Below are 26788 nucleotides of genomic sequence, written 5' to 3'. Positions count from 1 at the left end.
TTTATTATATCTATTTAATTATGGTTAATATTAGTTTCTAATTAAAATAACTTTTATGATGAATAAATGACTCTAATACTAAAACTACTATATAATAATACGTGTAATTATTTTTTTAATTAAAAGTGATTTTTAATTAAATAAAGTATATTAAATAAATTTTAATATCAGCTATTATGATTGTCTAAGTTGATAAAATATTTATAATAAAATAAATAGTGATAATGCGCATAACAAAAAAGAAAAAGAACAATTAAAAATTAATACAGATTCTGTTACAGAAAATTTATACAGGGAATCTAGATATTATTACTTATTCAAACATTTACATAACAAAAGATACTGATTTGATTAGTATGATCCAAGGGTATGAGTAATTTGATTATTAAGATCCAAGGGCTAAGCGTAATCGACGGAATTATAACTACAGCAATTACGTTCACACTAAAAACTCTTGTGACCGTAGGAAATCCAATTTACAGTAGTATTAGGTCAAGAGCTGTGCATTGCTATATATTTCCGTTTACGAGATCTTTTCGGATTCTGTTAATATAAATAGGCCACAACTATCAACAACGACAAGAACGACCACAGCAAGAAGAGCGATAGTTGGCATTGTGGAGAGAAAAAGAGACGAGACAGAAACAGAGATAGATATGGGGAGTAGGGTTGAGGAAGAGAGAGGGGGCAACACGAACCCTTTTGATGATGGAGAAGGAGAAGGAGGGAACAAGGTTGTTATGGTCGAGGAAGCTTTCAAAGACACTGTAGTTCCGCCATGGACGAAGCAAATAACCTTTAGGGCTATTGCTACAAGCTTCTTTCTGAGTATAGTATTCAACTTTATCGTTTGTAAGCTTAATCTCACAACTGGTGTTATCCCTTCTCTTAATGTTGCTGCTGGATTACTGGGTTTTGGTATCCTTAAGTTTTGGACTACTTTGCTTGGAAAAACTGGTTTCTTGAAGCAGCCTTTTACTAGGCAAGAAAATACTGTCATACAAACCTGTGTGGTTGCTTCTTCTGGAATTGCCTTTAGCAGTATGTTCTCTTCACGTGTATATATTCTTTTTATTTTGGTTATTTTCTTAATTTATAAATCGTCTGATGGGTTTCTTGCATATATTCTTTAAAAATAATTGCTTACGGTATAATCCAATCGATTTTAAAAAGTGAATAGGGTGTAAATCCTTGTATTATTCCTCCATTAATTTCGAGTTCTTGCTCATGTGATTGCTTTCTTATAGAACCTGTAGGATATCTAATTATAGAATTCCTCAAGGTCCATTGGGGTATATACTGAATTGATTTTTTTTTTTTTTTTATACTAATTTTGGCAAATTATCATTAGGTGGCACCGCAAGTTACTTATTGGGTATGATTCCAAGGATAGCTGCTCAATCAGATGGAGGAAATACACCAGCCAATGTGAAGCATCTTTCTCTTGGTTGGATGATGGCTTTTCTCTTTATTGTAAGCTTTGTTGGCTTGTTCTCTATTGTACCCTTGAGAAAGGTAACTTTCGTCACCTTTTAATTTATTTTTCTTTTTATCACTTCTGCTTTAAAATTTTGTTTGATTTGCTTAAATTTCTCATACTCAAATTGCAGCTGATGATCTTGAAGTACAAGCTAACATACCCTAGTGGGACAGCTACTGCCTACCTTATCAACAGCTTTCACACCCCCAAAGGTGCCAAATTGGCCAAGTAAGGATTGATAAAACAATATTAGGAAAGGATTTGAAGGGGGTTTGTAGGGGTCATTAACCATTTCGCTAACTTTGACTTTGCCATCTGCAGGAAGCAAGTTGGTGTCCTTTTCAAATTCTTTGGATTCAGCTTTTTCTGGGCCTTTTTCCAGTGGTTTTTCACTGGCGGAGACGGTTGTGGATTTTCTAGCTTCCCCACTTTTGGTCTTCAAGCCGCGGATCAAAGGTAAGTTGTTTCTAAGTTGCTTAAATTTAGTATGAATTGTTTCTTAATGAATGACCCACTTGGTATTAACAAGGATTCATATTTTAATCGCATTTTATACTCCTCTTTTTTTATCAGCAATCTTATGCCTAATCAATTGATTGTCTGCTGGCAGGTTCTTCTTTGATTTCTCATCAACATATGTGGGTGTTGGAATGATTTGTCCATACATGGTAAATATTTCCTTGCTTCTTGGAGCCATAGTTTCATGGGGAATCATGTGGCCATTAATTGAAGCAAAGAAAGGTATCTGGTTTCCTGACCATCTACCAGGAAACAGTCTCCATGGTATCCAAGGATATAGGGTATGCATGCTTCCTTTGTTCTTGCTATTTACATTTTTTTTTTATCTTAATGTGTAGAGAATTTTATATTTAATCAGTCGTCACTGTTTACTACTCGCAGATTTTTATTGCAATTGCCACAATGCTTGGTGATGGCCTTTACCATGTCATTTACATGCTAGCCAAAACCTTGTATAGCCTGGTACTTCAGAATTTGAACAAGGAATCATCTTCTATAACTCCATCAGCTGGTGGTGAGAACACTGAGATTGTGAACTACGATGAACAACGAAGAAAAGAATTCTTTCTAAAAGACCAAATCCCAACATGGGTTGCTTTCCTTGGTTACTTTGGCCTTGCAGCCATTTCCATAACCACAGTTCCATTAATCTTTCATCAACTAAAGTGGTACCATGTTCTAGTAGCTTACCTGATTGCCCCAGTTTTAGCTTTCTGCAATGCCTACGGATGCGGTCTCACAGATTGGTCACTTGCCTCCAACTACGGAAAATTTGCTATCATCATTTTCAGTGCTTGGGTTGGCCATGACGGTGGAATCATTGCTGGACTTGCATCATGTGGTGTGATGATGAGTATTGTTTCAACAGCATCTGATTTAATGCAAGACTTCAAGACCGGATACCTGACACTCTCTTCTGCTCGTTCTATGTTCTTTAGCCAAGTTGCGGGAACAGCTATGGGCTGCTTGATAACTCCTCTGGTATTCTGGTTTTTTTATAAAGCTTACCCCACCATAGGTGAAAGTGGGACCACCTACCCTGCACCTTATGGTCAAATCTACCGTGGGATTGCTCTTCTTGGCGTAGAGGGTATCTCTTCCCTTCCCAAAAATTGCCTCACATTGTCCATATCATTTTTTGTCGGAGCTATAGTTGTTAACCTTATCCGTGACCTGTTACAAAAGTACGAAACCACATACAGGGTCTACAGGTTTATTCCAAGCCCAATGTGCATGGCAATCCCATTTTACATTGGTGGCTATTTCGCCATAGATATGTGTGTTGGAAGTTTGATTCTTTTTATATGGGAGAAGTACAACAAGCAAAGGGCAACTGACTTTGGAACTGCAGTGGCATCTGGCCTGATTTGTGGTGACTCACTGTGGGGAATTCCGGCAGCTATCCTTTCACTTGCCAATCTTGCTCCTCCTATTTGCATGAAGTTCCTTTCTGCTGCTCAAAATAACAGGGTCGATCAATTCTTGAATAGCTAGCTATAACTGGTGTCATATATATGTTTCATATTGGCATTGCACCTTCAGATCATTATTAATTTTGTTGTCTAGTTGGTTACTATTTTATTTGTAAATATTGCGAGTCAAAAAGTTTCCCTTCTTTTCTTTACTTAAGGTTGTTTAAATGTTTCAAGACAGTAGTCGTACACAATGTTTTCTGTTAAAAGGCAGTCTTAATTAAATGGTTGTTTCCTTTTCCTTGCCATGCTTTGTTTTCATTCTTTTTATTCTTTTCTGTTCAAAGATTTCTTTTTTTTCTTTTTTCATAGAATTACCTTCAAAGATTTCAAGTTATAAATAACTGAGCTTTATATAACTTCTTTAATAACCGAAAGATAATACTACTGTATTAATAAATTTTTATTTACAGGCATATATGTTAAATATTTTCAACTAACATTGGTTTTGTATCTCAAACATAAGTACCATAACTACTCTAGCATCTATAAGAATATTATATGCCTATAAGAATAGATTTTTGAAGTTAAATTTATAAGAACATAAAATGACATTTGAGATTAATTTTTTTAGCAAACTGTAGGAGATTAATAACCATCTACTAATCTATTGGGACAGTTTGTAAACTCTTCAGTTAAATATTAAAAACTAACATAAATAATGAAATAATGAAATGCAAAAAGATATAATTATATTTAAACTCTAATTTCTTGAAATGTAAAATACACATGAAAATTTACAGCTAATTATTAAATAGTAACCAAATTCTAGTAATTAAACTAAAATTAAAAATAAATTTGAAGTATAAAACATACAATAAAGGAAAAAAATTAATGTTGTTGAAGAAAAATTTAAAATGATATTAATACTGTCTTATTAAAATAGAATTTCATCTTTTCTTAGAATGTAGTTAGATAGAAGTCATATAGTCATATAAAATATATCGCATTCTGCTATCATTAATAAATAAATTAATAATTAATTCAGTAATAAAAATAAAGATAATAGATTAATGAAATCTTTATATTAAAACGGGTGAAAATAGAAATTAATAAATAAGCAATCAAACTATAAAGAAATTAGAAAAAATCTAATTAGTAAATAAAAAGTTAGAAATAGAAAGAGAGATATATCAAATGAAAGCTTAAGTTGTAAGGCAAAATTTATATCGTAGCAAGAAATACCGTATGTGGTATATGTAATATTAATATATAAAATTTTATATATTTATATATAATTAAGATAATAGAAACATAAACAAAAGAAATCAAAATTAACAACATAAGTATTGCATACAAATATTAAAATCAAAAATTCCATATTAAAAAGTTATTATTGTTACAATCATACATATAAAGATTAATTTTTATAATTAGTATTTATAAAATAATTAATAAATATTAATTTTAATAATTCTATATGGTAAGAATCAGTTACATAAATTTTTATTTCAACTTTAAAATATATATATTAAATTAATATATGTTTTATATTGCTATTAACTACTTAAAAAACATATATAATTACTAAACTTATAAACTCATTTCTGAAATACATCTAGTTCTCTAGAAGTAGTTTCCAAAGTTCAAAATAAATTGTAGTATTTCGAGCCATCGCAATCCCAGTCACATAGTAAACTAGCCTTTAGTAAAACTTAATAAATATTTTATTGATAAATTATATATATTTTATCTATAAATTAAAATTATATATTGATATCTAATGGCTACATTTTGTTATATCTTATATAATAACTATATTAGTCAATCTTAATCTAAATTATTATAATTTCTAATATAAGTTAAAGAATTAATAAAGTATATATGCTAAATATTTTTATAATGATCCGAAATCAGATCACATAAGATAATGTATGTTTTGGCCTCCTAATAGCCTCACGATTTTGTTCCTTTGGCGGGTTTGAGAGCTTCTCAAGAAGTTCCCCATCCTAAAATTTCTCGTTTAACTTTGGAATTTCTACAACTCCACAGCCAAACAACCAAAAGATACCTCATGTGATTAGTTACAACTCTTTATATCTATTTTCCATCTCATTTCGATGTGCAATTCAATTTATTCATGTACCCCCATACCTTAGAGTGTTGTCATCCTAGAAACCTGTTAGAAGCTGCTCCTTGTCCAGGCATCTTATTTTTACCCCGGCGTCCACTTTCCACTCTCGTCGGGCCGCTTCTCTAGATCAGACTGTCACAATTTTTTATTGATATTAGTGTTATATATTAAATATAAATATTATAACTATCTTAGCATGTATAAAAATAGACATTATAACAATAGAGCCGGTCAGTTCAGATTTCGGTTAGTTCCAATAATTAGAAAGAGATTAATTGAAATGAATTATCTTTTTATGAGTTGGAATTGGAACCAATAGTTTCGGTTCCAGTTGAGGAAAAACCAATCTTGAACTAGTCTTTTGGTTCTGAGCCTGGTTTGAACCGGTTTTAATTCGTTTTGATAAGTTCAATTCTATTTACTTGTTTTATAAATTTTTGACTTAAATATTGAAAACTAATATAAATAATATGACGATCTATAAAATATATAAAAAAATACTTACTAATTTCATTAATAATATAAAATATACATGAAAAAACACTAATTAGATCTTAGTATTATAAAAAAATAAAAATAAATAATAAAATTAAAGTATAATAACATATTTGTTTAAGAAAAAATTAAATAACTTTAATATTTTTTATTAAAATAGAGTTTCTCTTTTTCTGTTTTAAAAATTATTAATTTGTAGTAGAAATCATAAAAAATATAAAAGAAACAATATTTAGACCTTCTTTCTATAATTAATAAATAAGAAGGTAAATCAATAGTAAAGATAAAAACCATAGATGAAAGCAAATTTTAGATAAAAATGAGTGAGTAAAAAATGAGAAAAGTAAGTAATTAAACTATATTAAGGAAGGTACAAAACTTATTAATAAGTCAAATTAGTATAAAGAGAAAGAAAAAAAAAAAAGAGATCTGTCAAATGAATAGTTAAGTTGTCAAGTAAAATTTTTAGTATAACAAAAGTTACCATAAGAAAATAAATTAAATTAAATTAAATTAAAATAATAATATAAAAATGACACACAATAATTAAAAGTTTGAAAATTTGTTATTATTATGGTTGTAGATTAAAAAAAAATCACTATTTTTAATTAGTATTTATAAGAAAAGTGACATATGTCAATTTTTCAATAATCTTATGTGATAAACAATAGTTAAAACAAATATATATATATATATATATATATAAGGAGAGAGATAAAAGATTAGCCAAGTAATGATTTTATTTTATCAAATGCATGAATAAATGTGGATCACAACTCTATAGATCTGTCTGGTTCGACTGATCAATATTGGTAGCTGATGATTGATAGCTGATAATTGATAAATTAAATCGTTCGATAAAATTTTATTAGCAGTTATTAATAATATGATAAATAATCATTAAGAACATAATTTATTTTTAGATAAATTTTTTTCTATTATACTATTTTCAATAATATAAATTAATAAAAGTAATTTATAATAATTAAATATGTTATAGTTAATTTTATCTAGCTCATTGAATTTATTTTTAAATATATTTATAAAAATATTTTAAAAGTAGAAATTTAAATTTAAATTTTGCTAATAAAAATGTTTTGATTTTAATATCATAATTATTTAATTATTAAATATAATTTTAAATAATAATTATTTGTTATAAATAATTATAAATTAATTAATTAAAAATGAAAATAAATTATTATTAATAAATTTTAATAAGAATAATATTGTTTAAATAACTAAAAGAACCTAAAATAAAATTGATACAATCGACAGTTGATTAGAACTAAATCAACTTAAGCTGCTTATTTTTAAATTCTTACTAAATATTTTAATATAGTTATTAAGTGAGAAACATCTCTTCATTTTCATTCTTTGATTATCTACAAACAAACAAACATATTAAGCAAGGAACTATATTGATTAGACCGGTTTTAAGTTGAGTTGGGTTTGTTCCCAATGCACAAAAAGAGGAATTATTTTTCGTTAGGAGAAAGGGATAATTATTTTTCGCTAGGAAAAGATTTTTTTGGGCCTCTTTATTTACATTTTATTTTATTGTAAGATTTCGTATAAAAATATAAAATTTTATTTTTAAGTCATTTTTTATCATGCGCTCCATATTTTATTGGATCGGCTTGAATATTATTGGTGTTTTTTTAAATAAATTAATAAAAAAATAAATAAACTAAAAAAAATCGCTTGTAAAATTAAAAAAATAAAAGCAATTGTTATTATGTGTTAAGCTCAATTTAATTGACCTGTGAATTGCAACGTATTACTACAAGAAGAGTTTGTAAATTTTTGTAATGAATCCAAAAAATTACATTAAAATCCCTAGAATAATGGAATTAATTTCAAAATTAACGTATTCACAAGAAATGTTATATATTATGTAAAACCGAACAAATGTTATAATTAATTACTTTAATGTTGTAGTACATGTGGCTATAAATTAGATCATTACATAACTACTAAATTCATCCTCTATATAAATTCTCTTAAGATTCTATAGCAAATTGGTTCCATGGCAATGCTTACAAATTTTTTTGTTATGGTGATTTTGATTCAAGCTAGTGTAGTAACAATCGACAAGTCAAAATTTGTCTTTGCGCTCAACTTCGAAGTACTAGCACCGTCACAAGAGCCACAACCGGGGTTGTTCATAAATTTACATGAATGTGCAAAATATATTACTCAAAAATGTGGGAATGAGATTGTTAGATCAGTATTTTTGAATGGTTCTGTAACTCATGGTTGTTGTATTGAACTTATTATGATGGGAAAATCTTGTCACAACGACCTAGTACAATATATAGCCCATGGCTCACAATTCAAAGCAAATTTACAGGAATATTTAGTGAAGGGTGAAAAATTATACAAGAATTGTTTGGTTGCAGTGGTAAACTGAGCTCATTTCATTAAAGCATAGCAAATTAAAAAAAAAAACATAATATCTCAAATACAAGATCAAGACATACTAGAAGATTTGGAAGATGGATTTTTAAATCTTCTTATTTAAGTTTGAATAATACAAACTTTTCTGTTTAAATATTAGGATGGTTGTATTCTAATAGCTTATAAATTGTTCTTTTAAATCTCTTTTATCAAAATCTAAATCTACCGGCGCTATAAATTCCTAGCAACATTATTTTGTACAACCAAAGTTTAAAAAAAAAAGAAAATGAAGCTATTGTAGCAATTATTAGTAAGGTTAACGCAGGCCTTTTAAATTCATATATAAAATCAAATCTAAAAATCACAAAATTTTATAAACTCTCTAAAATAGCATATATTTATTCATATTATACAATCTATATTTATTCAACTTATACAATCTTTATACTTTTCTTTGTAATTTTACACTAAAAAATTACCTATTAATTTTTGTTCTAATATAAAAAAAATTTCTATATTTCTTTTATTGTATTAGAATTCCTTTGTATTTTAAAAGTTAACATAATTTAAGAAAATAATTAATAAATATATAATTTGATCTTTAAATTTTTTATTAAAATTATAATTTTAATGTAATATAATCAATAATAAGAGTTATATTTAGTTTGTTTTGACAATCTAAATTTTAATTGTATGAATTTTTAATATTTTTCTAAATATAAGTACTTTTAAAATTTTTAATCTTACTAAAATTAAATAATGCTAGAATTTAAAGTAAGTATAAAATATGAGTTAATTATTTTCGTATAAAAATTAAAATTGATTTTTGCTAAAAATAAATTTTACCTTAAAAAGAAAGATAAAGAACTAAGTTACAAAATGTGTATTTATCCAAGATTTCATATGTGCTTTTGATGATGCAAAATATTATTACTATTAAAAATCTTATTTAGTATTGTTTTAAGTAGATAATCTTTAATTGTCATTGATGCATAGAAATAAAGATGAAGGCATAAGTATGTAGATAGATTCAAAAGTTACCGACTTTAATACTTAATATAAACACCAAGATAAAATCATGAAGTAATAAAAATTGAAAAAGTAATAGAGCATATAAAGGCGTTGTAAAAAGCATGTGGAGTTAAAAAAGATTCATATGGATAAGGATATTTTTATTAAATAAAATCAATTATTTGAAGTTTCAAGAATAAACTATACTATTTGAAAGCTTTTATGAGGGCAAATCATATATGGGTGGACAACTGCGTCAATCTAGTTTTAGGAACATAAATTGAAATAACTTTTAGAGCTATAAAAATCAATTTTCATATTTTTGAGTGAATTATACTCAAGCTGTCAGATTGGATTACAACAAATAAAATTTATTAGAATTAGTGACATTATTGCTATAAGAGGATTTTTAATATGTCCTTCTCCATATTTATAGCTCTCGAAGTCTAGTTTTATATGCAAAAGATTTTATATCAATAGATGTATGGGAAGCGCAACAGCCAAAATACTGAAACATGTCCAAATTATCATGTTGATATGAACAATAAAATGTTTTGATTATTTTGGGTATAAAAATGACTTTTTTTGGAGTTGCTCAAAACTAAAATGTTATAATATATTGATGAAATATTCAAAAAAAATAAAAGGTTAATCATTTGGAATTATAGAGTTTAAGATATTGAATTTGGAAGTAGTCGCCTCGTGACATAAAAATCGTGACTACTAAAAAGAGCAAAAACAGTCCAGTAAGGATCACGACCGCGACTCTCTAACGATCATATTGTGTGCGACTGCGACAACGATTTCTTGACCGTAAAATTCACATTGACACTTAATGCGCGCTATCCGCACACGATAAAGTGCACCGACTGTATCAAGTAATAAAATAATGAATAAAAGTATCATTCAATTGGGGACTTAATTGTGAATACTATTTTCAATCATATACTAATAGTTAGCAATCAAATGTAGGTTGGTTTAGTAATGTTTAAAATTAAATAAATATTAAAAATGAGAATTAAAAATTTAATATATCAATTAAGGATAGCATATTCAGGTAATGAATCCCCCTAATAAGTTGTATATTTCATGAAAAAATATCAATTATATCAAAATCAAAAGTTGAGTTGGTATTCCACAATAATTAGGTAAAAATCTTTCTTAAGTGATCAAACCCCTAATTCTTAAGAGGAGGGAAATGAATCTCTTCTCAAACCCACTCACTTAGTTCATGCATTAAAATTAAGGAGCTATTAAATTAAAGGATCTTATAGATCTATCTCTAGTATCCTAATCAATCCTCAATCCCTAAAATATAATCAATTCATAAATAGTTATCTCTAATCAATTTATGAAAACAAATCCTAATTAATACTTCGACTTCTCAATTGAAATATATAATTAAACAAAGGAACAAAACAACTCAAGAAAAAGATTTAATTGCATTAATTTTGAATCAATCCATACAATAGAAATTAAGGTTCATCAAAATCCAAATAGCAATAAGATTAGTTCCTAGACATTGCAATTAAAAAATAAAGATTAGGAAAAGAAGATTTCAAACTATTCATGGATGAATAGAGATGAAAATCTTCAATCTTGGATCTTCAATTTTAGAGAACAATGATGGAAATGATGTTCTTCGTTGAAAGTAACCAATTAAATAATAAATGTAAAATAATGTTTCTAAGTGTTTCTCTCTCTAGAAAATGAACTAACCACTAAATCCCCTCAAACAATCCTAAAAGTTTCTTTAAATAGTATATTTTTATGATTGACATAGGGACCATACAATCGTGGTGTATTATCCGAAATTTTCCTTTAATAATGATTATATTAATAATAATTAGTAAATGAGTTTTTATTTAAATTAATTTCCCTTTTTTTTATTTGGTTCAATTTAATAGAAATTTTAATATTAGACAATTAAAGGAGTTATTTTTCTATACCCAATTAGTTGGATCTTTAAGAAATTAATTACGTAAACTATTTGGAAAATAAATTACATTTTTGGTTATTCAAATTTTTCTCCAAATGCATATTTATATAAATAAAATTATATATTGAAAAATTATGGAAGAATTTGTAAGGGATGTTTTTATAAAATATTTTTTGGGAAATTGGTATGTTAATTAGCTAGTGGTATTAAATTTTAAGTTGGAAAATAGTTAGCAAATTGATTAATTAAATTAATTGTGTGTTAGGACTAAATTGAAAATTTATTTTGGGATGAGGATTAAAAGTATAATTTTATTATTATGTCGGCAAGGGTATATATGTAATTGTGTATTTTCAATAATTCTAATTTGGCCCAAACTAAATAGTTAGGGGCTTAATTGAAAGGCTAAAGAAATATTTAGGGGTTAATTAGAATCTTTGCGGGATGAAATTGATAGTAATTAAAAAAGTTGAGGGACCAAAAGGTAGGAAAGAAAACTTCAGGGACTAAATGACGATATGGAGAAGAAAATAAGAAAAGAAATCGGGGAGAGAGGGAGAAGGCCGAGAAAAGTGTCGCATGAAGTGGTCGCGTCAAGTGCCACGAATCACGCGGTGGTGGATGCCATTGCCATTTCCCGGACCTTGTCGGCTGATCTTGGTGGCGATCGGCTCTCCTCGGTGAGAGCTTCCTTTTGGCAGCAGCAGCGACGCCAATGGTGGACAGAGACGGAAGATCCGGTGGAGAGAGAAAGTAGGGGCAGCCGATGTTTTTCGGCTTTTTCGGCGAGCTTCGGTAAGGGATGGATGATCGGAGGATATATCCGGACTCCTCTCAGCTCATGCTTCGCAATGGCACCAGTTTCGTAGCGATCGGACTCCGTTTGCAAATTGACGGTCGAGATCGTCCGTAAATCCCTCCGATTGATCGGGGGTCAAATCGAAAAATCGGAAGTAGGGATCGTCATCAGCGCGTCGTTTTGAGTCTGATGGTGTGTTCGGATAGTCGTTCAGACTCCGGCGGCTGGAGGCGAGTCGACCGAGCGATCAAGCGTCTCGGTAATTTTTCTCTGGCTCGTTGATTTTGGAAATTTTTTGGTATAATTATGTGTTTATTGAATTGTGTTGTGTATTAGAAAATATTTGTGTGTTAAAATAATTATTTGTCGGACTGCCTGCCATAGTCGTGAATTGTGTTGTGTGGGGGAGTCGGGAAAAATAGTGAAGTCTTGGGAACCCGACTCCCGTTGTATTAAATTGTTGAATATTTGAAGTGTTTTTCTGGTAGGTCCTAGACGCGTTTTACGGGGGGTAAATGTTCGTATTGTAGGGGAGGTTTTGCTGAATTTTCGGTAGAATTTACCCGAGTCGAAATTCTTAGAGAGTCGGTTCTAGGAATCTAGACCTAGGGTTAATTGTCAATTGTTTCAGTGTTATTGACAAATTGTTTTCCGTGATTAGATAATCCGTCTATTCGGCTCGCTCCAACCGAGGCATCGGAGCAGAGCTAGAAGGTCGCCAAAGCTGTGAGTTAAAGTCATATATCTGTTATGCACGTGTCATGCACAATTTTAAATAGTTATCGTGATTAATTGATTGCAAGTCTAAATTATTCATTTAATTATCATTCATATATATATATCATGCTTTTTTATTACCATTCATATATATCATGTTCGTCATCACTTAATTTATCGATTTTGTATTGACTCGGGACCGGACGACAGTAGAAAATAGTATTTTGATGAGTGCACCGGTATAAATCTGTGAGTGATGAAAAGGGGTAAAAGGGTAAATTTAAAAGGAAAGTTTAGGACTTGCCCTAGTCGAGCATCACTCTCTGGGCTTAGTAGAGTGTAGTTGTCGGAGTAAAGGTCCCTGATCGAGCATTGCTCTCCAGGTGCCGGCTTATTTGGATACCTAAGTGACCAGACTGGAGGTAAGGTCCCTGGTCGAGCTTCGCTCTCTGGCCGCCAGTCTTATTGGAATAAGAGAGCCGAAAGGCTAAGGCTGATAGTGAACATTAAGTGACCGGACTAGAGATAAGGACCCTAGTCGAGCTTTGCTCTCTGGTCGCCAGTTCTGTTAGAATGAGATTAGTCGAGATGTTAGAGTTGGGGTTAGTCGAGATGTCAGTGTTGAGATTGATCGTGATGTTAGTGTTGGGATTAGGATTCTACTGAAGTACTCTGTCCCGTTGTGTGTGAAAATTATTTTATTCAAGCATGACATGACACGTTTATTTTTGCATGACTTAGTATTTATTTCAAATTAAATAAATGTATTATTGAAGTGTTTGCAACTGTTTTTAGATATATGATTTTAACTCACTTTCGAGACTGATAGTCTCAATTTTACTGTTTTTCAGATCTGTGACTGTTAGTCTTCCCGTGACTCTTATCTAGTAACCTGACTCCTTCATCGTCGGGTGATGTAATTGATTTGGTATGTTAATTTGTAAAATCTTAGATATTCCGCAGTAGAAGTAGTAGATATATATATCAGTTGAAATTTTATGTAGTTTCAGATCTCACCTTATTCTTCTGGCAGACCGAATTAATTATGTAAAATTTAATGGTTACAATAAATTGTGGCATCAATAATATTAAATGAAATGATATTTATTTAAGTCAGTGAGTGTCAGGCTTACTACGGAATTTGGTGGCCTTACGCCTACCCATTCCCTAGTGCCGGTCACGGGCCCACAGATGGGGTAGTGACACGTGGGACGTTCTAAACTCCTCGTAGCTCGAAATCACCTTCTAGGGCATACGGGAAGGTCATATGGACATCTCCCCTCCTCGTGTGAACTTCTAGCATAATCTGCCTATTTTCTTTATTCATACTAGAAGACCATACAGGTGTGTGCTTCTCGTGTCATGCCTTTTATCATTTTGCCATTGTTCTTATCTTACACGAGAAGACCATATAGACAAAGCTTTATGTGTCATGCCCGCGTGAGACTCCAAACCTTCATAACATGCATTTTCTTTGCCCCATTTTCATGCCTTTGGGTGCCAAAAGCCTCTCTTCATGTAGGATCCTCAAAATGTCTAAAATAAATTAAAAAAAAATTATAACAAATAAATTAAACTCAATTGAGGGTAACATCAATTCACAAACATAGCTCAATAGTAAGTGCTAGAAGCACTTTTCAAATTCTCCCACACTTAAGTACTTGCTTGTCTTCAAACAAATTGAATAAAATAAAAAAATGAAGAAATGATAAACGCTCTCTCCAATAAATAGCTATCAAATAATTTTTAAGGTCAATCATTTATATGAATACACCACCTAAAAGCATTAGCCAAGAATCAATTCTCGAATAATAAATCACAAACTAGGATTTTCTTATAATAGGAGTAAGAGAAATCAAAAACTTGAATTCTAAAGTTAGGAAAATGAGCATTCCTTCCAAACAACTCAAAACTTTGCAGAAATAGAAATAAAGATTTTCCTCCTGAGTACTAAACTAAATTCTCTATGATGCTCAAGTACTTATTAGTATTTTGTCAATCTAGCCTTTTTGCGAGAATATAGACATTAGTGATGCCAACCCTCGGTTACTCAACTAGAGTCACAGATCTAAACAACTATTAATATTCTCGGATGATAAATATATCTACTTGTTTGTTTTCATTTTGAACCCTTTTAAGAAAAGAAGAGTAAAGCATAAACTACTTGACAATTCTTTATTATATATATGTATATTTTTTATATACTTTATGACATTACAAAAGGATAAGAAAGTACAAAGGAGTAATAAGTATATCTACTTCAGCAAAATCAGGAGAAGTTTAAAAAATAAAGCTCATAATCATAATTAAAGTTTCAAGATGTAAAATAATTATGCAATAACTACAAATTAAAAACCCAAGTAGTGGAGTAAATTCAATTATCAAATTAAGGCTAAATCAACTAAAATGTAATTTATATGATGATTACTCAAATTATATTTAACTTAAATATTCAAGAGAGTATAAATCATCACAACAATTTAATCAAATTCAATAAGCTTGAAATAAAGAATAAGTCCCTAATAGGCAATATAAGAGACAATATAACATATACACCCTTCTACCAAACTCATTGGATACATTGTCCTCAATGTGTTTGTAATATTATGAAAAGAACGAATAGAAAGGCTTCCCTGGAATCAAGTAAGTTGCATAATTCTAAGTCCACATCCAATTTCTACAAGCACTTGTCTAATTAGCACATATCTAAAATGTGGCAAAAGTAGAAGTAATATATAGTTATGCAATCATAAGATTACACTAAATTAGGAAAATCCAAAAGATTATTAATTAAAACGAAAATAAATGTATCTAACAAGAACATAAAATGTGCATAAATTAAAAAAATTTTAATTCTGAAATAAAATAAAAAAATAAAAGTAAATCTAATCAAAGCAAGTCAAATTATTCAAAAGCTCGATAGGTTAATAGAAAAGAAATGTGATTTAACCTTCCATGCCACCGTTCGACATCGTCTTTCTCCTCATTGCTATTGTCAGAATCAATATCGTGGACACCCGCTTCATCATCCAATTGAACTTAATGAGCTTGATAGAAACTCGAAGGAGGTCTCGACGGGCGTGTAGCCTTACGACTACCGATAATGCATCATCGAGTTCTAGACACAATCCATATGTGGTACTCGTAGCATTCGAACCTGTGACCTTCTTCTCATAATCAAATGCCTTTTTCCACTTAGCTAGCTATTATTTCTATTTATAGTTTTGTTATTATTAATAATATATAAATAAAAACAGAAAACCCTAAATGTAATTAAAATTTGAAAGAAACCCATCTGACCATATTTCTTGTTTTCTCATTTCCTTTCCTTTGTTGCTTGCCGCCGCTAGTCCATTTATTTCAAACAAAAAAATTGACCCCATTCTTTTCTTCTCAAACTTCAAACATATCATTAAAATCTTCAAAATTTCTCTTTTTTTTTGGACTAGGACTACACAACAACATAGGTATTTTGTTTTCTTTATATATAATTATTAGATTTTTTATATATATTTTTATTTTTGGTGATTTATCTTCTTTTAGGTTATAATCTAAACATGTTATTGATATTGATTTTTTTTTCATTTCAAATTAGAATTTCATTTACAGGTTTAATAGTCCGGTGGACCGGGCTTTTTAAAAGATTTAGGGCTTGGGCTTGAGTAGAGGGATATTAAAAAATCTTCGGGCTTGGGCAGGCTCAGGGTTGTTCAAAAAGTCAAGCCCTAGACGGCCTAGCCAACCCATGAATAGGTCTAAAGGTTACATACCTACCTAGACGCATTAGAACTCTAGATCAGGTCAAATTTCTCGGCTAGAGTTTGAGTATGATTTGGTCTTCAAGACTTCTTGTTGTACTTGAATTTGGACTTAATGAACCTCGTATTTCTTGGCCATGACAACTCGGCGTGCAATGCTCGATTATCAATTATAAGTCTAAATCTAAAAGCCCGTTGCTATTAGAATTCTCAATATTAAATAAAAAAAAAATTAATATTTTACTACTCTCCTCTCAAAAGGTCAAAGCCCATTTATATGAATGGGCGGCTTGGAATTTTATAATAAAACCCAAGCCCCTAGCCTGATGTCTAGTATAATTACTAAAAATAGCTTTAAAATAGATATACTCTCAGTAGCACATCGCACTTCTGACCTTCTTCTTGTAATCAAATGCCTTATACCACTTAGCTAGCTATTTTTTTGTTTATAATTTTGTTATTATTAATAATATATAAATAAAAATAGAAAACCTTAAATATAATTAAAATTTGAAAGAAACCCGTCTGACCATATTTCTTCTTTTCTCATTTCCTTTCCTTTGTTGCTTGTTGTCGCTAGTCCATTTATTTCAAAAAAAAAAAAAAAACTAACCCCATTTTCTTCTTCTCAAACTTCAAACATATCATTAAAATCTTCAAAATTTCGAATTCTTTTTTTTTTTTGGACTAGGACTACACAATAATTCAGGTATTTTGTTTTCTTTATAAATATTATTAAATTCTTTTATATATTTTTATTTTTGGTAATTTATCTTCTTTTAGGTTATAATCTAAACATGTTATTGATATTAATTTTTTTTTCATTTCAAATTAGAATTTCATTTAGAGGTTTAATAGTCGGGCGGGCCGGGCTTTTTAAAGAATTTAGAGCTTGGGCTTGGGTAGAGAGATATTAAAAAATCTTCGGGCTTGGGCGGGCTTAGGCGGGCTCGAGCTTATTCAAAAAAAATCAGGCCCAGCCCGAGCCCGCCCAAGCCCGGCCTTGAACAGGTCTAAAGGTCATATACCTAGACGCATTAGAACTCTAGATCAGGTCAAATTTCTCAGCTAGAGTCTGAGTATGATTTGGTCTTGAAGACTTCTTGTTGTACTTGAATTTGGACTTAATGAACCTCGTATTTCTTGGTCATGACAACTCGGCGTGCAATGCTCGGTTCTCAAGTACAAGTCTAAATCTAAAAGCCCGTTGCTATTAGAATTCTTAGTATTAAATAAAAATAAAAAATTAATATTTTATACATAATAGACCATTAAATTTGATAAAAGAAAAATACGAAGTCTAAAAGCAACTAAGATGACATTTCTATTATTGGTTTCTTTTTCTTGATAGAATATAATTTTTAATAAAAATAGTGAAATCTAAAAAAAATTTACAAAAGATATTATTAGAAATAATATTAAAAATGCGTTAAACTACAAATTTAACTTTACACATAATAAATTACTAACTTTGATTAAAAAATAAAAATAAAAGTGAAATATAGTAATTAAAGTTGACATTCCTGTTGACTTTCTTTTCTAATAAAATAGAATTTTTAATGAAAATTTAAAATAAAGAAAAAGAGTAGAAAAATCTATATAGAAAATAATCCTTAGTACTTTTGTATGGAAATCTAGGCTATACTATAAGTGTGGTATTTCTCATATATAAAAAATTATGGTAATTTAAATTATAAATATATAATAATTCCTTAGAAAAAAGATTTAAGTTGAATATTTAAGTTCAATAAGTATATTTTTCAAACAAACATATGATAACATGCTTGAAAAAATAAAAATTCTATATAAAATATATAATTTTATATGAAAAACTTTCAATAAAACTCTAACTCTATTAAAATTTTATTAAATTAACTAAAAAAAATATAAAAAACATGTTACCTTTTAATAGGTTGTTTAAATATTTGACGATATTTGTATTGTAGTTCTATCATGTAATTGAGTTTTGTTTTATTTGAGCAATTAAATATCAACTAGGTCTATAAAGTATTAAACGAGACAATTTGATGTATCCTTGAGATGTAGGATGTGGTTAATTAAGAAACTTTTAAGGTAGATAAGTGAGATATAAATTGTTATTTGGACTACATATCATATTTTTAAATGAATTATTTAAAATTTAAAACTAGATAAAATAGAAATAGACAATTGAAATAATAAAACAGCTATTAAAAATAACTTGAGTAGGACATTTAAAAATAGACAAAGTATTATTTATAGTTAAAGATAATATATTATGAAAAAAGTATTTTTTTATTTGTCTTATTTTTATATTTTATTCTTAAAATTATTAACATGATTGATGAATACATCAACCAACTGAAACAACATTTGAAGTAGATGTATTTTCTTCATCAATTATTTTATCTTTTTATTTAATATTTATTATTAATTAAGGCTATTATAAATATTTTATATTAATGAATTTAAGTAGAATTTTCTTTGGATTTTAAATTATTTACAAGAATTACATGAGAAATATATAAATTAATAATAAAGAGTCTAATTAGTAACACTCACCTGCAATGCATGCGGACATATAAAAACTAGTTGTATATAAAAGTTTATATCCTTCTTAGCAAAGATCAACATACATCTACTATTCTATTTTTTTTACCCTAGTTAAATAATAATTAATACGCATGATACCAATAAATAATGCAACTTAAATAAAAAATAAGGAATGAAATGAAAATAACTAGTTGGTTAGTTAATATTTATAATTGTTATATTCTCTTAGTATAATTTAAGTGTAATGTCTAAATAAATTACTAACTAGTGAATTTATATCGAACTAATTTTGCCAACATATTATAGACTCTATTTGACGTTGATGTCAAAAAGTGCTTTTCCAACATTAATTTTTATTTTTAAATTATTTTTTAAATTTTAAAAATTATTATTATAAAAATTAAAGGAATTGATATTTTTATAAAAAGCAAGAAAAACAGTTCATAAAAAATTTAGAAAATAATATTATCAAATTAAGAAAATTTTAAATTTATTTTTGAAACCCTACCAGTAATTGGCAACACACCCATAATAGGTCCCTCAACTGAGATTAATTATTAAAAAATTTCAATATTGTCCAAAATTCAATTGTAGAGTACTAATGAAAAATTTTAATATTATTTTTTTAAGTTTGTTTTCACCTTAGTTTATTTTTCACTTTTATATATATCCAATACAATATTAATTTTTTCTATTCTTATATTAGAATGTGTGTAATAAATTTTGTAATCCTTTTAGAAAGTAAATTAATCTAATTTAATTAACTTTTTTATAATTAAATCTATCAAATGCCTTATAATCCAATTGAACAACTACTAAAAGACAATAATTAGTATAAAATGGAGGAAACGGTACTTAAAGTTAAAAAAAATTAATATTTCTTATTTATTTAGATACAAAATACGGATGACATTTTTTCCTTTAAAACCAAGTAGCAATTCTTTTCACATTAGTTATCAAAGGACCATATTAAAAGATTAGATAATATTTTCTTTTCCTTTAATTTAAGAAAATATTTATCTTAAGAAAAATTAATTTAATTTTAATTTTTTAGAAACTATGATCAAATTATTGTAAATTTTTTTTACTCAACTTTAATAAAAAATAATTTTGATCGAAAAAGATATTAATAATAAGTATATAGATAAAATAATTTTTTATTAGATCAAATTAAATATATATTACTATTTTTGACGGATTTGTTTTGGTACATGTGATTTAAGTTTATGAGTATTACTATATTTTATTAATTTATTTAAATAAATAATATAATAATATCATCCTAAAAAATAGATTATGAATATATATTTAATTCAGATTAACTAGGAAGTTAGAATTTTGGATTAGACAATAATTTTAATTTCCTAAAAATTATTTTAAATTATATTATTATAACTTTTAATGCTAAAATAATAATTAATAACTTATTGAGAATATGTATAAAAATCACTTAATAATTAATTGATCTTATAATTAGTTTATATAATATTAAAATTAATTAATAAATATTCTTAAGATTATCGTACTAATAGAATACAAAACACTAAATTTTTTTAAGAATATCATCTAAAAATATTTAATTTATTTTGTTTAAATATTATATATTGTGTTTATTAAATTTTATCTACACATTTAATTTTTTATTATCTATAATTAAAATGTGAAATGAAAAACTATCTAACTTTTAATGAATTTAAGATTAAATTAAATTGCTTAACTGATCAAGTTATTTTGGCTTGATAGCAAAAAAAAAAAAAAGACAAAGATATATATATATTATTTTTTAAAATTTTAAATCTTTTTGACATGTATGTTTAAATTTTAATATACGTAATTTTTATTTTGACATTTGTATTATTTTAATCCATGAGATTCAAGTTTATGTATAATTTTATAATTTCTATTATTAATTTATCGATTAATAAATCACATCTCTAATTAAACACTCTAGAAATTGAAATATTCATTATGTTTTATTATTAATTAATAAATAATTTTCTAATCAGACAACAATACTAATCCTATCCTAAAAGTATATTAATTATATTTTAATATTATATTAATTAATACATTAAATTTCCAGTTATATAATAATTCTAATTCTAAAAAATAACATTTTAAATTATATACATAATATTATATTTAATAATAAAATTAATAATAAATTTTTAATTTTAAAAATATTAATATCCATTATATTGATAGTATTAATTAATAAATATTTTAAAATAATTTTTATATTAATATACTAATAAAATTTTGAAATTATAAAAAATTAAAAAATAATATTTGAAAATAATTAATTTATTATTATTTCTTAACATACTATAGATTATATTAAATATTAAAATCAAATTAATTAATTTAATTTTTAAATTAAAATAATAATAATAATAGTTGTATATACAACTAGTAATTAATTAAACCACACACGCAATGGAATTACATTTTGAAAAGTTTTCGTAAATTTGTCGAACCTCAGGGCAATAATAAGTTTTCCTAAATCCATTAGGCGCAAGGATAAATAAACTAATAGCACGTGCGTAGCACGGGCGGATTGGCACAATAAAAGAAAAGCTTTTTCGACATAAAAGAGGTCTCGAGAAAAAGAAAAAGAAAAGGAAAAACGAGTGAAAAGCGATGGCGACAAGCGTTGTACCGGCGGGAAGGAGCGCGAGAAGAGCAGCGGCGGAGGATGAGAAATTTGTGTTCGAGACAACAGAGGGCATAGAACCTATAACGAACTTCGACGAGATGGGCATAAAGAGCGATCTGCTTAGAGGGATTTACGCGTACGGCTTTGAGAAGCCTTCGGCAATCCAACAGAGGGCGGTTATGCAAATAATCAAAGGGCGTGATGTCATAGCCCAATCGCAATCTGGTACCGGCAAGACCTCTATGATTGCTCTCACTGCTTGCCAACTCGTTGATACCTCTAGTAGAGAGTACGTACTTTTCTCTCAAACCCTAATTGACATTATGCTTGCCCTCTTTTTCGGTTTCCTTTCTTTTAATACGTTGCTTCCTTAATTAGTGTTTAGATACTGGTTTTAGAATAGCTAAAATTGTTATGTCGGTACATAATAAAAACCCAACTCTTACAAATACTTTCTTTTATCCTTATTTTTATTACTCTAGGGTTCTGTCTAGAGTTGTCAATTGGTAGTCTGAAAAGATTTCTAGGGTTTTGTTTGTTTCCTGGGAATCTAATTATACTGGGTATTGAACTATTTAGTTTAATTTGCTTGTTAAAATAAATACAATCGGATAAATTTGTAGATATAAAAAGTGGGTCTCTTTCATCATCCCAAAGGTAAAACCCCATTTGTGGCAGGAGGTATTTTATCATGTGCATATGCTTTTTCTGTGAGCAGATTTCTGATTTCTTTCTATGGTTTAATTTTCTCCTTATAATGATTCAAAGTGGAAATTGTGTTTTTGGGTTCACAGCTGGTTTACCATCATACTGGTTCAATTTACAGGGTCCAGGCACTAATATTGTCACCTACAAGGGAACTGGCAGCTCAGACTGAGAAAGTAATATTGGCAATTGGTGATTACATTAATATTCAAGCACATGCATGCATTGGAGGCAAAAGTGTGGGTGAGGATATTCGAAAGCTTGAATATGGGGTTCATGTTGTGTCTGGAACTCCAGGCAGAGTCTGTGACATGATAAAGAGGAGGACATTACGTACTAGAGCCATTAAATTGCTAGTTCTTGTGAGTTAATAATTTCTTTTCTTGTGTTAATGAGTGTTTGCTTTTGTTTTCTGTTATCATCCACTTTGAGGTGGGGTGTCTAGCGTACATCCAATTGGTAAATTTTTCATTTTTGAGAGCATTGGTTGAGATGTCATCTTATTGTTGTTATGTCTTGTAGGATGAGTCTGATGAGATGTTGAGCAGAGGGTTCAAGGATCAAATTTATGATGTGTACAGATATCTTCCCCCTGAACTTCAGGTGCTCTCTATCATTCAATCCTCTATCTCGTGTATTTATCCTTATTAGTTTGTTTACATGCTTTGCATACATGTATTAGATGGCTTACATCCTTCTTTAATCTTTTAATCTTTTTGCTACCACGGGTAAAAATTGGTGTCTGTTTCTTTTTAATCACATTCATGTAATATGTGAGACTTAAATGTGTCTTCTTCATTATGCACTACATGCTTGATCCAATTTGTTAGCATGTACTTGCAGCTATTGATAGAGGTGATATAACAGATATTTCAGCAAAAGCTTTAATCCTTGACATGACATCTTAATTTTCTAGAGACTTGTTATTTAGGGATTAGGGGCTTTCAGCTGGAATGGTTATACCATCTGAAAGGACCACATTTTTTGAGATAAGAAATCTTAAATGAGAAAATGGCTGCAAACATGATGTCTTATGAGGCAGAAGTAGAATTGCAGCAATCATTTTCTTGCTGGTGTTAGAGCAGGAGCATTTTTGATACGGCATTACACTGGATTATATTTACTTGGAGGGTAGAAAAGCTATTAAATAGTGGGTAGCATGGCTTGTTTGTTTGCAAATTTATAGGTTTTTTTTTTTTTTTCTTTTTTAGGTTGTCTTGATTTCTGCTACCCTTCCTAATGAAATTTTGGAGATGACGAACAAATTCATGACAGATCCTATAAAGATTCTTGTGAAACGTGATGAATTGACATTGGAGGTAAGTACTTGTTTGAACTATGCTTGTGCTTCTAATAAGTAGTTATAATTTGATACGATCTTGTCTTTTGCTGTTTCTTTTTTTTTTTTTTTTTTTTTTTTTTTTTTTGTGGTGATAGGGCATCAAGCAATTTTTTGTAGCAGTTGAAAGGGAAGAATGGAAATTTGATACTTTGTGTGATCTTTATGATACTCTTAGCATTACACAAGCGGTTATATTCTGCAATACAAAGCGAAAGGTAATACAGTTAGTTATCCAAATTTCTTTTCTATCATTGGCGTGATATTTTATGATGATGTGAACAGACCTTAGCAGACCTTTGGTTTTATTTTAATTTCTGTCTAATATTCAAGCCTCTATCAACACAAATATTATCTGTTATTTACATTGAATAAGTTAATTGCTGTGGCTCCTTTTCACTTAATTGCTTTCACCTACACTAGTTTTTTTAATGTGTGGGTTGCCTACAATTTGGCCGTGGCTGTGTATTTGATCTCTGCATAACGTGTGAATCTCGAATTTACTCACAATATGTGGTTTGATATAATATTTATTTGTACAAGATTAGTCATTTGATAGTAAAATTTTACTAAAGTAGCTTCAGAATACAGGTGAAAGAGGCTGGTCTGCACTTTTTCAAATCTCTTATGATCCACTTCAAGTATGTATTAGAATCTGATGCAACCTGCCACTACTTTTGTGGAGAACACATTGAATTTATTCTTTAGGAGTTCAGACATCTTTTGTTTATGATTCTAGTTATATATTCGTGTCTGAAATTAAATTTTGCTGTTATTAGTTAATTAGTATCCAAACCAATTGATATCAGAATTAGGTTAATGTAATTTTTATGGATGTTCAACATGCTGACAGTTTCTACCTTGGACAGGTGGATTGGCTTACTGAAAAGATGCGGAACAATAACTTTACAGTTTCATCAATGCATGGTGACATGCCACAAAAGGAGAGAGATGCAATTATGGGAGAATTCCAGTCTGGTACAACCAGAGTCTTGATAACTACTGATGTTTGGGCTCGGGGGCTTGATGTTCAACAGGCAAGTGACGTAATTCTATTTTCTATTTTGTCTTCAATCAGTTGTATGATATTCATGCAGAAAGCTTAAAAAGAAAATTCAATATCAAGAAATATTAAGACTGTTTTTTAGGGCTACTCGGTGTTTAACTTTGCACGCACTTCACTTTTTTTGCCTCTTTAGACGAGCCTTTGTCAATTTTATCCAATTTGGATATAGCATTTTGAGTACTGCCTACTAATAAATTTCATTCTCTCCCCCATGGAAAGAGTAAAGAGAAGACAAGTTCTGGACTTCTATCTTGAAGTTGTTTGGTCTCTGGAAGCATGCTATTCTTTTATTTGAGAATGAAATGTAGTTGTAATTATCAACTACAATTGTAAAATAATCTCCGACTGATTAGTAGTTTTATTTTTTTAATTTGGAAACACTTTTTAGTGATCTTTCATTGGTAGATCCATATATCGTGCAGTGTGTTAATATTTATGTCACCAACCATACAAGGGAAAGGGAAGTGAATTTAGAAGGAAATGATTTTCCAAGTAAAAGATAGTATCTTGAATTTGGTTAGAAAAATTGTCTGCATTGTATATCTCATAATGTTTGTTATGTTATTCCTGTTCTTCTCGTAAATCTTGGTCACTTGCAAATGCACATATCAATGCGACTGCAGATCCGAAAGGAGCATGATTGTTGTGTTGTCCCTGTCTCTAGTTCGTTTGGGCACATTTATCTTGTATTTTGCTCTGTTGTATTTTGCTCTGTTTTAGTTGTACACTGGAAGGCATCCCTCTACTGTACTTTTCATTCTTATAGGACTGGCTTCTGCTTTCCTCAGGTTTTTCTGGTGATTAATTATGATCTTCCAAACAATCGAGAGCTTTACATCCATAGGATTGGTCGTTCAGGTCGTTTTGGACGCAAGGTATGTAGTTTGTTTTTGCTTTCCTCTGTACAATTCTTGTTCTAGTATTAACCCTGTGCTGAGTATATTTCTTTCTTTTTCTAACAATGGTTTTAATACTTTTATAACCTGTACTGTCTAAAATGATGATGTTTGTTGATTCGTAAGTCTATGTCTGCACTATTAGAATCTTCACTCAGGATGCAATATTTGTATAAAATCCTATATGCTTGTTCTGCTATTACCACTCTGCTTTGATGACTTAAGTGCTACCTACTTGTTTTATTCATTTTCAATTTATTGACTTTTGGATGTTCTTAGGGTGTTGCCATAAATTTCGTCAGAAGTGATGATATCAAGATTTTAAGAGATATGGAGCAGTACTATAGTACCCAGATTGATGAAATGCCGATGAATGTTGTTGATCTGATCTGAAGACTTTAGTGTCGATTGTATTGCCAGCGTAATGTAACAATCTTTGAGCAAAAATGGCTGAAATCCTTTTCTCTGGAGATCTTTCTCCTTAAATAAGAAAATCATGTACATCCTAAATTAGGCAGTAAATATATTCAGCTCATGTAATTGACTATTAGCTAACTATTTTAAGTAATATATACAAATACATGGTAAGAAGAATAACTTAATTGGAGCCACAAATCTGGCAAGTAATTCTTAAATTAGTATCTCAAATTATTGCCATTAATATCGTCCCTCAAATTGATGCTGGATGATTGTGAAGCATCAATTTGTCAACCATAAACTGGTGACAGTTTCGGGAAAGAGCTTTTGTAAACACGTCAGCTGATACTATTTGAAGAGCAGTGTTGATATGAGGAAGTGAAATAACGTGACTATCATAGGCATTACGAATAGAATGACAATCACTTCAATGTGTTTTGTACGTTCATGAAATACTGGATTTGCGACAATTGGATGGCACTAGTATTATTTGCATGAAGCTGAGTAGCTCAG

General features: G+C 29.1%; 2 protein-coding genes across 3 annotated transcripts; both read left to right on the top strand.

Annotated features, from left to right (window-relative positions):
- Positions 1 to 444: 444 nt before the first annotated feature.
- LOC8286331 (probable metal-nicotianamine transporter YSL7) lies at positions 445 to 3666 on the top strand. Its single transcript, XM_002532055.3, has 6 exons — positions 445 to 1041; positions 1352 to 1515; positions 1611 to 1708; positions 1802 to 1936; positions 2091 to 2280; positions 2381 to 3666. Exons 1-6 carry the CDS (start codon positions 657 to 659, stop codon positions 3491 to 3493), a joined length of 2085 nt encoding a protein of 694 aa, XP_002532101.1. The 5' UTR covers positions 445 to 656; the 3' UTR covers positions 3494 to 3666.
- An 18088-nt stretch (positions 3667 to 21754) lies between these two features.
- On the top strand, positions 21755 to 26465 carry LOC8272807 (eukaryotic initiation factor 4A-3). 2 transcript variants are annotated; one of them, XM_048377992.1, is made up of 8 exons: positions 21758 to 22141; positions 22679 to 22919; positions 23080 to 23160; positions 23769 to 23876; positions 23995 to 24114; positions 24766 to 24933; positions 25751 to 25837; positions 26138 to 26465. In XM_048377992.1, exons 1-8 carry the CDS (start codon positions 21837 to 21839, stop codon positions 26249 to 26251), a joined length of 1224 nt encoding a protein of 407 aa, XP_048233949.1. In that variant the 5' UTR covers positions 21758 to 21836; the 3' UTR covers positions 26252 to 26465. The 2 variants fall into 2 exon arrangements, with proteins under 2 accessions (XP_048233950.1, XP_048233949.1); XM_048377993.1 differs by lacking the exons at positions 25751 to 25837; positions 26138 to 26465 and adding an exon at positions 24488 to 24537 and having other exon boundaries at positions 21755 to 22141; positions 24766 to 24918.
- Positions 26466 to 26788: the final 323 nt, after the last annotated feature.

This window comes from Ricinus communis, chromosome 8 (assembly GCF_019578655.1).
Source record: "Ricinus communis isolate WT05 ecotype wild-type chromosome 8, ASM1957865v1, whole genome shotgun sequence".
NCBI lineage: Eukaryota > Viridiplantae > Streptophyta > Magnoliopsida > Malpighiales > Euphorbiaceae > Ricinus > Ricinus communis.
The sequence above is the reverse complement of the archived record's forward strand: the minus strand, read 5'-3'. Positions and strand labels throughout refer to the sequence as shown.